Source organism: Hyperoodon ampullatus, assembly GCF_949752795.1.
Source record: "Hyperoodon ampullatus genome assembly, chromosome: 3".
Classification (NCBI taxonomy): Eukaryota; Metazoa; Chordata; class Mammalia; order Artiodactyla; family Ziphiidae; genus Hyperoodon; species Hyperoodon ampullatus.
In genome coordinates this window covers 19,984,325-20,001,074 of record NC_136916.1, presented here as the reverse complement: position 1 = coordinate 20,001,074, position 16,750 = coordinate 19,984,325, and the positions used below count along the sequence as shown (strand labels likewise).

General features: G+C 37.3%; 1 protein-coding gene across 3 annotated transcripts in view; it reads left to right on the top strand.

Moving 5' to 3' along the window:
- The window catches only part of CDC123 (cell division cycle 123), a gene marked incomplete at its 5' end in the record, with an annotated part of 58,181 nt that overhangs the window by 27,028 nt on the left and 14,403 nt on the right, over positions 1–16,750 (top strand). For 2 of the 3 annotated variants that reach the window (XM_079698923.1, XM_079698922.1), the window contains 4 exons: positions 9,415–9,463; positions 12,747–12,822; positions 14,248–14,370; positions 15,245–15,273. In XM_079698923.1, the coding sequence (XP_079555049.1) occupies positions 9,415–9,463; positions 12,747–12,822; positions 14,248–14,370; positions 15,245–15,273 (277 nt within the window). The remainder of the gene's footprint in view (positions 1–9,414; positions 9,464–12,746; positions 12,823–14,247; positions 14,371–15,244; positions 15,274–16,750) is intronic. The other variant, XM_079698924.1, reaches the window with a different exon arrangement.

Below are 16,750 nucleotides of genomic sequence, written 5' to 3'. Positions count from 1 at the left end.
TTTAGAAGAAAGGGCTGAGTGAGAGAATTAATCCATTAATTGTTTCTCTGAGAGGCTCATGACTAAGGACGTTAGAGTTGCTAGAGGTCAGGAAAGTTTACTTGTCTTAGTAATTCAAGCACAGTTATGATCAGCACAATTTTTATACGTTTTGTTCTTAAGATTATCACAAAACTGGTTATTAATCCTAAAATTCAGCAGCAAACAGTTTCAGAAGTAAAATGTTCTACCTAAGTTGGGCCTAACAGAACCTATTCCTTGTGATTTTTAAGGCCCATTTATTTAGGTGACAGTGTTTCCACTTTAGATTGTTATAATTTTATTGTATTTTTTTTATTGAAGTGTAGCTGATTTACAATGTTTTGTTAGATTGTTATAATTTTAGATAGCATATTTTCTCTCTTTTTGAAGAATTCTATGAAAATTCGAATGAACTCACACAATCACCCTTAATTCAGTGTCATTTTTTATCTTTCCTTTTCCACCACCAGTGAGATCTAAAAAATGGAATCTGTGTACCTGAACTCTCATTTTGGATCCTAATGAGTAGTAAAATCTTCAGCACCAGAACTTTGATGCTTAATATTCCCTGGGTGCCATGTTTTTCTTTTTTATTTCTGCCCTTGACATAATTTTTTTTCCTTATATACTTAAGAGTTGTTTTCTGTGAGGTATAATACCATAACCTTCCAACATTTTAGGAAAGCTTACGAATGAGGATGTGCCCTAGTAAATAGCTAGGCAGTAAAGAGTCTGCCACTTTAAAGCATTGTGATTTTGTGTACTGCCACCTTATAAAGCTTTAATGATGATGTTTTTTCTGATAGGAATGATCAAATTGTGATCTTAGTGGATTTAGGCGGTACCTAAGTTGTCTAGAGTCAGTTCAAGTAGTTATTACTTTCCTAGTTTACTAATACTGTGATTTCTCTTTCCCCCATTCCTGCCACGTTGACTGGCCCGCACTAGAGAACTCACACCATTTAAGTTGGTAGCACTGTAAGTCTGTTCCTCCAATGCCAGAATCTAACACCTCACCCGTAACAAATAGGATTCATCTTTAACTTCAGTGTTCTCCACTAGAGCACTCTCTTGGATTCTACTTCCATGGAGCTCTTTCTAGTTCAGTGTATTTCTTTTTTTTTTTTTTTTTTTTTTTTTTTTTTTTTTTTTTTTTTTGCGGTACGCAGGCCTCTCACTGTTGTGGCCTCTCCCGTTGCGGAGCACAGGCTCTGGATGCGCAGGCTCAGCGGCCATGGCTCACGGGCCCAGCCGCTCCGCGGCATATGGGATCCTCCCAGACCGGGGCACGAACCCGTATCCCCTGCATCAGCAGGCGGACTCTCAACCACTGCGCCACCAGGGAGGCCCCAGTGTATTTCTTAATTGTAGCACAGCTCATCAGATACACGTATCCTTCTTTCCTTGTAACAAAGCATATACTACATCCATAGTTTTCTCATTGTCTGCATTCCCCTAGTTCCACACACGGGCATCCTTACCATTAAACATATTGCATTTATTCTCGTTCAACGTGTGAAATAGTTGGAACATCATGATAAAAGCTATGTGTTGATCACAGTTAAGAAGCTCACAGAAAAGAGTATGTCCATCTTAAGACATGTTTAGGGCATCATGAATGTACCTATTTATAGTAAGACCATTTGGCTGGTAGGACAGGCAACCTGAAGTTTAAGTTGAGGGAATGACTTGGAAAGTAGCTTGGGTGGAAATAAAAGACAAGAAAGATGACATTCCTGTCAGTCGTCAGTGGCAGTTAAGCACAGTTCTTACAGTTTTAGGCTAGGATCTTTTTTTTCCCTTTCTTTTCTTCTTCTTTCTAAAACTTTGTATCTAAAACATCGGTCTCCAAAATTCCTGTTAACTGGTTCACTGCAAAATATATTAAAAATGTACTGACATAATTTCATAGTAGCTTTCAACAGAGTAGACCTTTGGTTATTTGTTTTTTGCTTTTTTTGGTCTTTACCGTGATTGTACCTGAGAATACTTCTATTTTGTAATTCACATTGTAGATTATATAACATTAATTATTTAGTAACACCTGTGGGTTTTGTCTTTTTTGTTTTTGTTTTTTTCCGCACCACTTGGCATGTGGGATCTTAGTTCCCCAAGTGCAGAGTCTTACCCAGTGGACCACCAACGAAGTCCCAATAATACCTGTGTTTATTTTGAAGTTCTTTTTGGTTTTTTTTTCTTATTTTTGGCTGCATTGAGTCTTCTTTGCTGTACGTGGGCTTTCTCTAGTTGCGGTGAGCGGGAGCTATTCTTTGTTGTGGTGCGCGGGCTTCTCATTGCGGTGGCTTGTCTGTTTGCAGAGCACGGTCTCTAGGAGCGTGGGCTTCAGTAGTTTTGGCACACGGGCTCAGTAGTTGTGGCTCGCAGGCTCTAGAGCAAAGGCTCAGTAGTTGTGGCACATGGGCTTAGTTGCTCCGCGGCATGTGGGATCTTCCCGGACCAGGGCTCGAACGGGTTCGCCTGCATTGGCAGGTGGATTCTCAACCACTGCGCCACTGGGGAAGCCCTATTTTGAAGTTTTAATGGCTAGCTGGAGGAACTGTAATTATCTGCCAAGAATTAGGAGTTTATAATCCAACATATTCTACGTAGACTGTCAGTCAATGACTTTGATTTAATACTGCTTTCTCTTGGTACCTTGTTGAAAATTTCAGTCAAAGAAATCTTCCAAATTAGTATAAAATACTTACTAACCCAGGAGAAAATTTCAGAAGTGGGATTTAAAAAAAAAACCAATATGCTTATATGTGTACATGAAAATGGCTCTTAAGTACTAATTATAACTAGACTGTTCAAGGTGGCAGAGATCTTCAAATGAAATTCAAAATGTTCCTATTTGTAATTATAAAAGAACTAGAAGAAACTGATCATTAATATTTGGCTTTAGCTAAGTGGCAGACTAAGAAAATTTGAAAAATCTTTTGTTACAGATATCTAGACATGCTAGGTAAAATATGAACTATAACACAGAAATTTAAATACGTAGTTGAATTCACAGGAAACAAAAGGCAAACCCAATGCAAGAAATGTAAAGAGAATTGAGAACCAGAGGGTTAGGTAGATAAGCCTTTAGGGGTGATTGTCAGAACTGATGAAGAACATAAGTTGTAATGCCTTTATAGGGTTAGGAGCCCAAGCCTTAAGCCAAAATAAAGTGAGGCTTTAGGAAAGAGACTTTTGCACCTTCAGTAAAAAAGAAAAAAGTCCATCCATAGGCACAGAGATAAGGAAACAGGACTTGAAACTGCTTGGGCTTTGGGTTTTTAATTTTAAAACGTTAAAACCTCAGGCTGTATTGTGCAATGAACTTGGAGTACAAACTTCAAATCACTTGCATGGTTTGAGAACTCCCAAACTAAGAAATTAACATAAATATCACTCCTGGACTGGTTTTACCCTGAGGCACCTGAAAGATGCATATACAAAGTACTCTGGAAAGAATTCCACAACCCAGGCCTCATGGGAGCCCCATAGAAAAAATAGGCCCCACCAAATAAGCACTCACAAGAAAACTAACAAAACACGCAAGGAAGCAGAAGTCTAAAAGATAATGTAATGGAACACTTTTAATTGATTAAACGCTTGAAAAAGAATTGAAACTTGTAGAACAAGTTACTAGGAAAAAAGAAGCAAACAAAAGTTCTGCAAATGGAAAACGTTATTAAAATTAAAAACGCATTTACCTATGTAAATAAGGCATAGTTGAAGAAGATAGTTATTTGAATGAGATAAAATTACCCCAAATGCGGCATAGAGAATTAATGAATTGCAATTACGGAATTAAGAGACATATTGGATAAAATGAGAATGTTTAACATGTAGAATAGAAGCTCTAGGAGGGAAGAATAGAGAAAATGAGGAGGGAGAGGCATATTTAAAGAGAAAGTAGTTGGGAATATTCAAGAATGAATAAAAAAACACAAATTCATGTTCAATCAACACAAGTGTCCCAATAGAAAACATATCATAGTATAACTGTAGAACACCAGCGACAAAAGGAGTTCTTAAAAACAACCAGAGAGCAAAGGCAAATTTTGTGGAAAGAAACAGCAGTAAAACTGTCAGCAGGTTTCTCAACAGGGATATTGTTTCATCTAGTCCTACCTCTGCTGGGAAGGGCCTGGGCCCTGGAGGGTGGAGATGGATATAGAACAGTGCAGATGCCTGTATTGTTTCTCATCTGTATGGGACACTTATCAATCTGGACCTAGACTAATTTCAGATTATAACTTGAGGAATTCTCTAACAGTTGCCCAAATTCCAAGGTGATCACGAATGATTTCATGTTATTTCATAATTCAGGCCAATTTTCCACGTGTTATTTAAATGTGTTCGTTAACACAGGGGAAGTGTTAGGTATTTTGACATATTTCTTGCTTTTGCTCATAAATTATAACATGTATTATAATTTTATATTATATGCTGAGTTGGGATTTGAGAATTTATACTAGTTCTTACCATGACTTTTAACTTATGTGTTCATAGAAACAAAAGCAAAAGTAGACTTAGCAATTCAGTATTCTTTCTCTGTAAATTGCTTTCCTTGATCAGTGACTTGCTGTTACCTCTCTGAGGTCCTGCTTTCCTTTAGCAATTAAGAAACTGTTATTTTTGGAAACGAGAGAATCAGGTTTTCTTTCTCCATTGCAGATGCAAGTGTTTGGATCATCTGTGTTCTTGGTTAGTCAGTTAAGAGAATACTACAAACATTTTTATATTTGATATGACTGAAGATATTTTATCGTTTCTGTTAGGATACTCATATTTTCTGCTAGTATTGTTTCTACTAGTATTTTCAATGTAGTAAGAAGCCTTGATTTAAGGATTTCTTTCTTTTTCCTTTTTTGATGTAACCTGGAATTTTTGAACCATAATTTATATAGGGATTTGTAAGCATTCAAGTGTTGTTAATACTCTAAATATCTTAACACATTTTTGCTTTTTAAATCTACTTCCTCCAGAATATAAATGGAATTTAGATATTCATACACAGTGTTTTTTGCAGTATTTCAGCTGAGCTCCTAAAAATGTTGTTGACCTTCACATTCAGTCTTAATTATGATGGCTCTGCACTTTCCTCTCCTTTCAGAGACTACTTGGCCATCTGATTAATCATCTCAATAAGAAAAAGCCTTGTACAGTAATCTCATGTAGCACATATGTTCTCACATCTACCTTCTGAAACTAGTCAAGGTTTTTAACTAATGTTAAATGTTAAACCAATCGCCACTTAAAAAATAATGTTATGGGATGGTAGAATGCAAATGTGTATTAAAATGTATACCTATTTTAAAGTAGCAAATGAGGATTAACCAAGGGTTGAAATCAATATTTGTAGGAATATAGAAGCATTAAAAAATTTAGATAATGAAGACCTGTGTTTTGGAAGTGTTTGTTTATTCAAATTCCTTTGTCATTTCTCTCCTCCCATCTCCCTTGTATATATGTATATATATTTTTTTAATTTAATTTATTTGATTTGATTTATTTTATTTTTGGCTGTGTTGGGACTTCGTTGCTGGGCACGGGCTTTTCTCTGGTTGTGGTGAGCTGGGGCTACTCTTTGTTGCGGTGTGCAGGCTTCTCATTGCAGTGGCTTCTCTTCTTGTGGAGCACAGGCTCTAGGTGTGTGGGCTTCAGCAGTTGTGGCACAGGGGCTCAGTAGTTGTGGCTTGTGGGCTCTAGAGCACAGGCTCAGTAGCTCAGTAGTTGTGGCACATGGACTTAGTTGCTTCGCAGCATGTGGGATCTTCCCGGACCAGAGCTCGAACCCGAGTCCCCTGCATTGGCAGGCGGATTCTTAACCACTGTGCCACCAGGGAAGCCCTCCCTTGTATATTTTAGATACATTTAAATTTTTTAAAAAAAGATAGTTCAGTTTTATCATGATAAGAATTACTGGTTAATTGAAAGCTAAAATATTAACTATTTTTTAAAATTTATTTTTGGCTGCTTTGGGTCATCGTTGCGGGCTTTCTCTTGTTGTTTCAAGTGGGGGCTACTCTTCGTTGCGGTGCACGGGCTTCTCATTGCGGTGGATTCTCTTGTTGCGGAGCACGGGCTCTAGGCGCGTGGGCTTCAGTAGTTGTGGCTCGCGGGCTCTAGAGCACAGGCTCAGTAGTTGTGGCGCACGGGCTTAGTTGCTCCGCGGCATGTGGGATCTTCCCGGACCAGGGCTCGGACCCGTGTCCCCTGCCTTGGCAGGTGGATTCTTAACCACTCTGCCACCAGGGAAGTCCCCACTTTGTACTTTTATGTTTTTTTTAATTCCTCAAAATTAAAAGTTAAGGTAATATATATTTAATGTGATAAACATAATGTTAGAAATACTACAGAAAAGCAGCAGAAGAAATGAACAGTCAGTGCTGGGAAAGAATCATTGTTAACATTCCAATAATTAACATTGTATTATGTTTTCTCATGTATGTTTAAAATATGAGCTTGTACTGTGTAGTTTTGTGACCTTTTATATTATTTAAAAGTATACTGTATTGTGAACGTTTTTCTCGCTTGTGAAAAATTATTTTACCACACAACTTTTTATTCCTCATAACACTGTCTGGATTTTTGACACACTTTTTCATCTTTTCATTTAGAATTTAGAAAGGAGTTGAGGAAAAATGTTTTAAGGATAAAATGAATTTTTATAATAGAATTCATAAATGAATTAGTGTTTTTTACTAATTAAAATATTTAGGCTGTTAAACCAGAAAAAAAAGGTGAGGGACTCTTTTACACTAAAGAAGAACAGGACTTCCCTGGTGGCGCAGTGGTTAAGAATCCGCCTGCCAATGCAGGGGACAGGGGTTCGAGCCCTGGTCCAGGAAGATCCCAAATGCCGCGGAGCAACTGAGCCCATGCGCTACAACTACTGAGCCTGCACCCTAGAGCCCACGAGCCACAACTACTGAGCCCGTGTGCCACAACTACTGAAGCTTGTGTGCCTAGAGCCTATGCTCCGCAACAAGAGAAGCCACCGCAATGAGAAGCCCGCGCACCGCAACAAAGAGTAGTAGCCCCCGCTCGCCGCAACTAGAGAAAAGCCCACACGCAGCAACGAACACCCAATGCAATCAAAAATGAATAAATAAATAAATAAATTGTAAAAAAATTGAAAGAAAATAAAGAAGAAGATATTATGTAGAACTATTAAAGGAGATGATCCAGGACATATGTATTTCTCTGGATCCATTTGGTATTTGTGGTTTCTCTGAAATCTGAGAGCGATAACAGCTCTAGAACCTCCACCTCTGAGAGGACCAGTTCCACACGTGGTTTAGTGCCCTCCCACCACTGACTTCATTTCTCACCTTTCAGAGCCTTAGTTTCCTTGTGGGATGAATGTGGATAATAATAATAGCACTTTCTCATAGGATTATTGCAAGGATGAAATGAGGTAGCAGATGTACATGCTTCACTTGGTGCCTGTTCACTAATACGGGGAAAGCCCACTGCCTTTTAACAAAGCTCCTTCCCTGTGTGCATCTTTCTTTGTCATTCAAATTATATCCATTGGTGCCCAACAGTTAGTGGCAATAAAAGTTCTTATTTTCTGAGGATTTTAGCCAACCACCTTATTTGTGTTGTTATTGTTTGTAGTATAAATCATAAATGATTGCAGAGAATTCCAACCTAATCAAACATTCAGGGAAATTTAAAAGCTTTTCAAATTCAATTCTACTTGTAAATTGCTTAAGACCTCTTTAAAACTTTTTTGTTTTGCTTATGTATTTTTTTCATCAAAATGTCTCTTGACCACCTGTTTTGCTTCTTGAATTGTTGGTATTCCCCAGGATTCTATCTGAATGAGCTGACTGATCACTTCTGTCTCCATCCTTGACCTTAGCTCTTATACCAGTAGGACGATTACTTCCAGATAATTATTTTCACCTCCACCCTTGAGTTTCCGTGTTCCAGTTGCTTACTAGACATTCTCTGTGGTTCTCCCAGGATTTCTCCAACACTACCCACCCAAACGTAGTTAGCTCCCATGTTTTCCTCACCCACATCACCTGCTCTTCCTTCTTAGTGAATGGTATTTGCATCACTGTCCAGCGAGTCATCAAGCAGCCACCCCAGTCGTCTGGCCTCTTTCTCCCTCATCCTGCGCTTTCAATCAGGCACCAAGTAGCCCTGACTTTGTCTCCTAAATATCTTTGTATAGAGCTTCTCCTCTCCCTCTCCTCTGCCTTAGCATTAGTTGGCCCATCATCTCTCCCTGGGGCTGTTGCAATGAGCCTTCCAACTGGGCTCTCAGCCTCCCAACCTGCCACCAATTCCCCCAGGCTCTCCAGCACTGTTGCCACCCGTGATATTTCTAAAGCCTAAGTGCAATGATCTCCCTCACATGTTTAGAAACGTTTTTAGTTCCCCATTGTCTGTATAATAAATCACAACCTCTCTGCGTAGGCAAACAAGACCCCTCATGATCTGGATAGTCCTTCTTGTCCGAAATTTCTCTCCAACCACATGTTTTGGCAGTTCTTCCCTCCACACCCATCAGTACTGACCTCCAGTGGTCCTGTGCGTAGTTCTCACTTCTCTCCCTTTCCCTCAAACGCAGACCCTTCTCTTCATGTCAAATGACGCCTTCTTGACTATCAGCTCCCCTCCCCCCAAACATGAAGAGCTAATCAGTGTTTCCTTTGTGCCATCACAGTATTTTTATTTTCAGTGTTTCGAAATTCTTTGGGTACTTGTGAGGCTTTCCTCACCAGACTAAAGGACAAGGGACTCTTAGTCATTTTGGCGTTCCAGTGCCTCTCCAGCCCTTGGCATAGGTGGGTGTTTAATAAAGGGTATGAAAAATTGTCCATGAAACTGAGGATTTTTAGAGGAGGAAGCAATATATTTAATGGAGGAATGAATAGTTCTTCTGTCAGCTATTTTTAAATGGGATGTGGGAGAAGGATTAGATGAACTTTTTGTGGCTTTAGGTGGCAGAGTTAATGTCAGCAGAGAACTAGACTTCTGGTTCAGCCAGGAAGAGCACAGTGAGAATTATAAAACAACAGTGCCATCTCACCCTAATTTGGAATCTAGAGTGGGTTTGCGTTATACTCCTGGCTTGGTCACTGAATGTGCTCTTTCCTTAGTTTTAGCCCTTTTTTTTAACAGAAAGATGGAGATTATAGTAGCTCATATGGTTGTTTTGAGGACAAATGAAATAACAAATAACATTTCAGGGTGCCTAGGCTAACGCCTGACACTGAACGGTGCTTAATAAATGTTCATTGAATTTGAATTAGTCACCTGTTTCTGGATGCTTTTAGTAAAACCTTATTCCCACTTTAAATATAAGTAAATATAAGTAATGTGTATGCATAAACTGACAACCATAAAATAAAGATTCAATTGCCTTTCTTTCCCTCAAAGATTTATTCATTGTACTGATGATTCCCCAGATCCGTGTATGGAATATGAGGTAAGAATCTTTTTTTCTTTTTTTTTTTTTTTAAATTTTTTTTTTTTTTAATTTTTTAAAATTTATTTATTGATTGATTGATTGCTGTGTTGGCTCTTCGTTTCTGTGCGAGGGCTTTCTCTAGTTGCGGCAAGTGGGGGCCACTCCTCATCGCGGTGCGCGGGCCTCTCACTATCGTGGCCTCTCTTGTTGCGGAGCACAGGCTCCAGACGCGCAGGCTCAGTAATTGTGGCTCACGGGGCTAGTTGCTCCGCGGCATGTGGGATCTTCCCAGACCAGGGCTCGAACTTGTGTCCCCTGCATTGGCAGGCAGATTTTCAACCACTGCGCCACCAGGGAAGCCCCCTTTTTTTTTTTTAATCTTGAATAAAATTGATAGTTCTAGATGAAGATGTATTGAGAATTTCTATTTATTCTTAAGTGAAATGAATCAAATTTTTGGACTAATTTCTCTGGGAACCTAGAGCCATTGAATTTTTAAATTTATGAAATATACACATAAAAATGCATGTATTATGTCCATATACATACACATGCAGTATATACACAGTATGTACATACTATTGGAATATTATACGTATTTTGAAATGAAGCAAGCACCTTCATACTCACCATCCAGCTTAAACTGTTTAAGCTTTTTAACCTGATTTACAAGGAAAAGTAGTCACCACCATTTTACCGTTTTTATTTATTTTTTCTATGGTTCTCTCATTTTACAGATTACATATAGAAGTAAGAACAAAAGGACAGTGGAAAACTTTATTAGAAATAGTAATAAGAGTTGAAACATAGCAACTCCCTCCCCCGTCCCCCAATAGCAAACTCATATTTTCCTGGTTTGAAGGTATACACAACACACACACACACACACACACCCTCTGAAGTGGGCAGTGTTCTTGGATGTTGTTGTTAGTTTAATTTCTTTGTCATCTATTTGCTTCCAGTCACTTGTATATACACATGCTTTCAAAAGTTGTCCACTGACTCACTGTACCAAGTAATTCTTAGTGTGTTGAGTGTATATATTGGCATATCTTCTGTGAACAGGTAATTGACTCTTCACCAAGCCACCAAACAATTCCTACATCTTTTAGCACTTGTAATTGAGATCTTTACATACTATTTGTGAGGGGTATGTAATATATTAGCATTTTCCCAGGTCATTAAACATTTTTTATAACAGTCGTGTGTATGTAATACATTCATATCTATTGTTTCACTGAACAAACATCTATCAAGCACCTGCTATATCTTATTACTTTGTGCTAGAAACACAAAAATGAAAAAGATTGTTTTCCTAGTCTTGCCTTGCAGCGTAATCTTTGTTGTAATGTCATCGTCTATCCCCGAGATTGATTTCACTGGCAGTTTGCTCTTTTATTGCTTTTTGGGGAATATGCCATCATCATGTTAGTGCATAGGGTTTAAAACCCAGTTTTAAAAGCCCAGGAAAGTGAGAGTAATTAAAATGAAAAAAGTGGCAAGCAAAATCCTATGTATCGTGTGCTTGTGTCTGTGTGTATTTAAAAAGATACCTACTATATGCTCATGTATTCATAGAATACTTCTGGAAAGATGTATGAGAAATTGTCAGCACTGGTTGCCTGTGAGGAGGAGGACAGAGACACTGTTTGGGGGGAAGACTCACCTTTTACCTTTTTTAAAAAATCAAGTACAGTGTTTGTATTACCTGTCTAAAACGTTATCTCAATAGATAATGCAAATTTTCCAAAAACTTAATGTCAATTTGCAATAATTGCGTATTTATTTGTTGCTTACATAAAACTTACTGTAGCTGTCAGAAAATATATTTGCCAGTATCAACTTTTAGTAGGTAAGAACAGTGTAATTTTTCAGTGTGGGATTCTTTATTTAATAATTAGGTTCTTTTTAAAAAGATGGCACATACAGAGCTTGACCAAGAGCTCACAATAATGAAAATTGGAATCAGCGCACTTCAAATTTCTAAGACATATTTTTAATACTACAGTTGTTTTTTTTTTAAGGAAAGCAACCTACTATCAAAAATTAAAAAATACAAGAAAATATGAGGAGTCTACCACCCAGATATCCTCAGTATTATTAGCATTTTGACCTTTAACTTCCCTTTCTTGAGATATTTTGTGTGTGTGTGTGTGTGTGCGTGTGCACATATACACACTCTCCATAAGATGCTTTATGTGCCACTTTTTTTTTCACTTATGACATAGTATGAGCATTTTCACAGTTCATTAATTTTTTTTTATATCATGATTTTTAGTGGCTGCTTATCTTAAATATTTGCCATTCCATGTTTCACTTGACAGACATTTCCTAGGCACCTGCTAGGCATTACATACCTGTGCTGGGAGCACAGAGATGAATAAGACCCAGCTCCTCACCCTTAGAAGAGAGACTTGTGTCAGGTTATCCTAGTACAACATGGGGTATGGGCTTACTCTCGAATGTTATGTACAAGAAACTGGGTGGCCTGGGAAGGTACGGAGCCCACTGCGGGGATTCCTGGAATGGGGCCCAGAGTAATTCAAGTCCTATCTCCTAGGTCCTGAGGGGCAAAGAGATGTATGCCAGGATTCGGGAGGCTGGGGGCTCTTGCCATTGATGACAATTAATACTTCAAAAGGACAGGACTAGTTTTTTCCAAGGAACATTTTAGAACCAGACTCAGAAGCATACATTTGTCAACTGTACTATTTATAAATTACAACAATATGAGAATTTGCACATATTAAATAATAAGTTATAGTAATAAGACCCATTTATGAATTGGGCCATTGGTAGAATTGTATTACTTTAAAATAATGGGAAAATCATGAAAGGGTTTTAGTGAGACTTTGTGATAAGCTGTAATAATTTTATCAGAGTATTACAGAATGATGCTTAAGGTAGATAACTTGGAAATTATTTTACTTTTTGATGTTCTTAAAGGAGTGAGGAACCTATGAATTATAGGGAAACATATGGCCCAACGATGATAAAACGTGACTATGTCATCCTTTGAGTTGTATGTTATGTCAGAACTCCCAAAATGGTAAATAAATGACAAAGGCGCGTTTTGTCATAAAGAGTTTTAATACAATTTCCCCTATTCTGTTAGACTAATAGATCATAGCTCTTTTCCCTACATAATATGTCAGGAATGTTTTATGATGCCTTTTTTTTAAAAAAACAAAACACTTCATAATGGCAATTGTTAAGACATAGTTTCAACATAAAATTGTTTATTAGACTAGTAAATATTCTCTTGTTACATAGTTGTTTTCCTTTTTTCCTTTGTCTACAGCTTGTTCTTCGAAAATGGTGTGAATTAATTCCTGGTGCTGAGTTCCGTTGTTTTGTCAAGGAAAATAAGCTTATTGGTGAGGTTTTTTTGTTTGTTTGTTTTTTTAAACCTTTGAAAGTAATTGTTAAAAGAAGACAAGCTTTTGATGGAAATAAATTACTTAGTAATTAAGACAAGGGTAACAATCAGTTTTTCTCTCAGATGCTACCTCTAACCAACTGGCACTGACTCTCTGGAATGCTATATTGACAAGGGTCCTGAGGCCAGATTCTGTTTCCACAGAAAATAGTCTTCTTGATGAATCATGTCAATTTGGATTCCAGAGATGAAAGTGGTGGCCTTTACTATTCTCAGGATATGTGTAATTCTACCTGCTTTCTCTCTGAGGCTTTCCTAGGTATTACTAGCAATACACTGCTTATTTTAAGCAGTGTAAAAAGCCCAGTTTTTTTAACATTTATTTCTATTATTGAAGCACTGTTTATTATTCTAGCAAGAGAAAATATGCAAACAAAGAAGTACTTTGCTTTAAAAGCCACCCATTTTCTTTCCTCTGAGGTTATTATTTTGTCTGCTATGATTTATTCAAGCTAAATATTGTAGATAATTTGCTCTTATTTTGTCTAAGCACATTTTCCATGAGGTAGAATTGATCTTCAACCAAGAAAAGTGTGATTTGAACAGAATCAGATGAACACTATTTATTTATTGAATGGGATGTTGACATTTAACTTACCTGAAATACACTGGGGTTGTTTGAATTTATTGTATAATATTGTTATATATCTCTGAAAGAAACACTGCAGTATTAAGTACAGTTAAAGAAGGGAGTCATATTGGCATGTGATTAAGAAATTGATTGGAAGCCCTTCTTTCAGAGCAGAGAACTTTTTCTTAGGTCTAGAGCTTATTAAAGGAGTTCTTACAATACTCCCTTTAGTGTTTTTGGAATAATGTCAGCAAGTCACTCTGAAGAAAGGAATGTTTACTTTTCCATGGCTTGAAACATCAGGCTTGTGAAGGCAGGATGGCACTATGAACAAGGAAAATAGACCGTGAAGTGCAGTATGATTGTGGAAAATGTATGGTGAGGGGTATTTTACATTTTCCCAAAGAAAGTGGAAAAGAATGCCAATTTTTAGACAGTTCATTGGAAAAATCAAAGAAGCAGTTGACTATATGGGTAGGTTTAAAATTGCTTCTTTCATTTTTTACATAAGAAACATTTTTATGACTTTGAATTCTTCCCATTGTACTAAATAAAAATAACTACTGTTTCTAAAGTAAGAATGCATGGCAAAATGGAATTTTAGGGTTCACCTAGCCATTTGAACCTTTACAACTGATAAGCTTTATATCTGTATAAAATGCTGACTAATGTATGATGCCATATTCATTCGATCTACTTTAATGGTTTCCTCAAAAAGAGGTTTAAATCACATTTTGGTGTTTTTGAAAAGAATGTTGTGTAATAATGAAATATAAAATATTTTCTTGTCAGGTATTTCTCAGAGGGACTACACACAATATTATGATCATATTTCTAAACAAAAGGAAGAGATTTGCAGATGCATACAAGACTTTTTCAAGAAACACATACAGTATAAATTCTTAGATGAAGACTGTGAGTATTTTTTATTGACCCAGTGAAATGAAATGCATAATGTTACCGAACCTTATTTTACGGTGGTACATATTTTAAAACTGGATTCAAAATACTGTGTTTTAAGCATTTTATTATATGATGGTATTGCTGATGGGTTTGCATGTTAATTTTACGTTATTTAACCAGAGTCCCTTTTTAATACTGAGATGGTTCTCTCTCTCATATTTTATTATACATTTCAAAGGGTCTATCTACAGAGAACCACATGCTTCTGTTATTAGGACTAAATTAGCTAGTTGACTGATCTACCTTTCTAGATTTTTATTTGAATGATCAGATAGCACCAGTTACAAAGTAAATATTTGTGAGTTATTTTTAAGAGTTGAAAGTAAGTATTGAAAGTATTGTGTATGAGACAGTTTTCATGCATTGTCAAATTATACCTCGTGTGGTTTCTGTTTTTCTACTTGCCAAGCCTGGGGTCTGTGGCAGGTTTGACTTTTAAAAAAGATGAATCATGCCCTAAGCATGGCTAGTTAGTGTGCTTTCCTATTGCAGATTTTACCCATTTTATTCCCCATCAAGCAGTAGTGACTGATGCTCCTTTCTCTGATATAGATAACCTGTCTCTAATTGTGAACTGGTTGAGACGATGTTGGTGTTTGGTTTGAATTTTTAAACATAAGGGATTACAGCTGAGCATAGAGAAAAGGAAAACAAAATTATATAAGTAAAGCATTGCAGGATGCCTTTTTATGTTTGTAGTTTTGAGATGTAGAAGCAGGAAGTCCTTTGAGTAACTAATAATAAAACACATTTTAATTTTGAAAAGGAGGCGTAGATCATGAAAATAGAAGTTCGTTACTAACTTTAAGTTTTTTCTCCTTTGCAGTTGTATTCGATATATATAGAGACAGTAGGGTAAGTAAAAATGACATTTGATATGCTTTAAATACATAGGCATTCCCTATGGAAGGGCTCACCGCTCAACAAATATTTTCTCAAATCAGCTAAGGTGCTTGAAATTCACCGTGGCGAAGAATCTCCCCTTAAAATATCCTTAACACTAGGAGACACGATATCTTCCATTGTTATGTGTCACAAATTCAAGGATTATTACTTTAACAGATGGCTAAGGCCGCCCTGTGTCCTCCTTTCTCCGTTTGTCGGGGGCCTGGGCCTACTTAAAATAGTTGAGTTTGTACTCTTCGGTGTGGCCAGGAATTTGTCACTGGATATTTAGAAGTTATTATTTTCAGTTACCTGAAAGGCCCTTAGCATGATTTGAGTCACTTGCATCTTTAGACTGAAGATGAGGATTCAAGTAGTTTGTATTTATTCTGTAATCTTGAAGTGATGGAAACTTCTGTAATGAAAAAGAAAACAAAAACCTGACCTAGTACATCCTGCAGCAGAGATTTCACTATCAAGACATGCAATCTTTTCAGAGAAATTTGGGTCACTAGGTGTCCTGTGACAGTGTTCACTGACTTAGCTGTTCAGAGGACAGCAGGTGTGTTTTCTAAACATTAGACCCCTGTGTTTCTTAAATGTCTCTCACATTTTTCTTCTTCCCTCTCCACGCTCCTATCGCCTCATTGTAGTGATGACTGTGATACCTTTGAATCATTTTTTGGACAAAAGGAGAGGCCCATATGGTCATATCCCAAAAGAACTGTTAACTATTTACTCATCTCTATCAAGCCAAAGGCATCACTTACTCTGTTTTCATGTCTATCTTTTTTTTTTTACATCTTTATAGAAATATAATTGCTTTACAATGGTGTGTTAGTTTCTGCTTTATAACAAAGTGAATCAGTTATACATATACATATGTCCCCATATCTCTTCCCTCTTGCATCTCCCTCCCTCCCACCCTATCCCACCCCTCTAGGTGGTCACAAAGCACTGAGCTGATCTCCCTGTGCTATACGGTGGCTTCCCACTAGCTATCTATTTTACGTTTGGTAGTGTATATATGTCCATGCCACTCTGTCACTTTGTCCCAGCTTACCCTTCCCCCGCCCCGTATCCTCAAGTCCATTCTCTAGTAGGTCTGCATCTTTATTCCCATCTTGCACCTAGGTTCTTCATGACCTTTTTTTTTTTTAAGATTGCATATATACGTGTTAGTATACGGTATTTGTTTTTCTCTTTCTGACTTACTTCACTCTGTATGACAGTCTCTGGGTCCATCCACCTCACTACAAATAACTCAATTTCGTTCCTTTTTATGGCTGAGTAATATTCCATTGTATATATGTGCCACATCTTCTTTATCCATTCATCTGTTGTTGGATACTTCGGTTGCTTCCATGTCCTGGCTATTGTAAATGGAGCTACAATGAACATTTTGGTACATGACTCTTTTTTTTTCCTATAAAATATGTATTATATA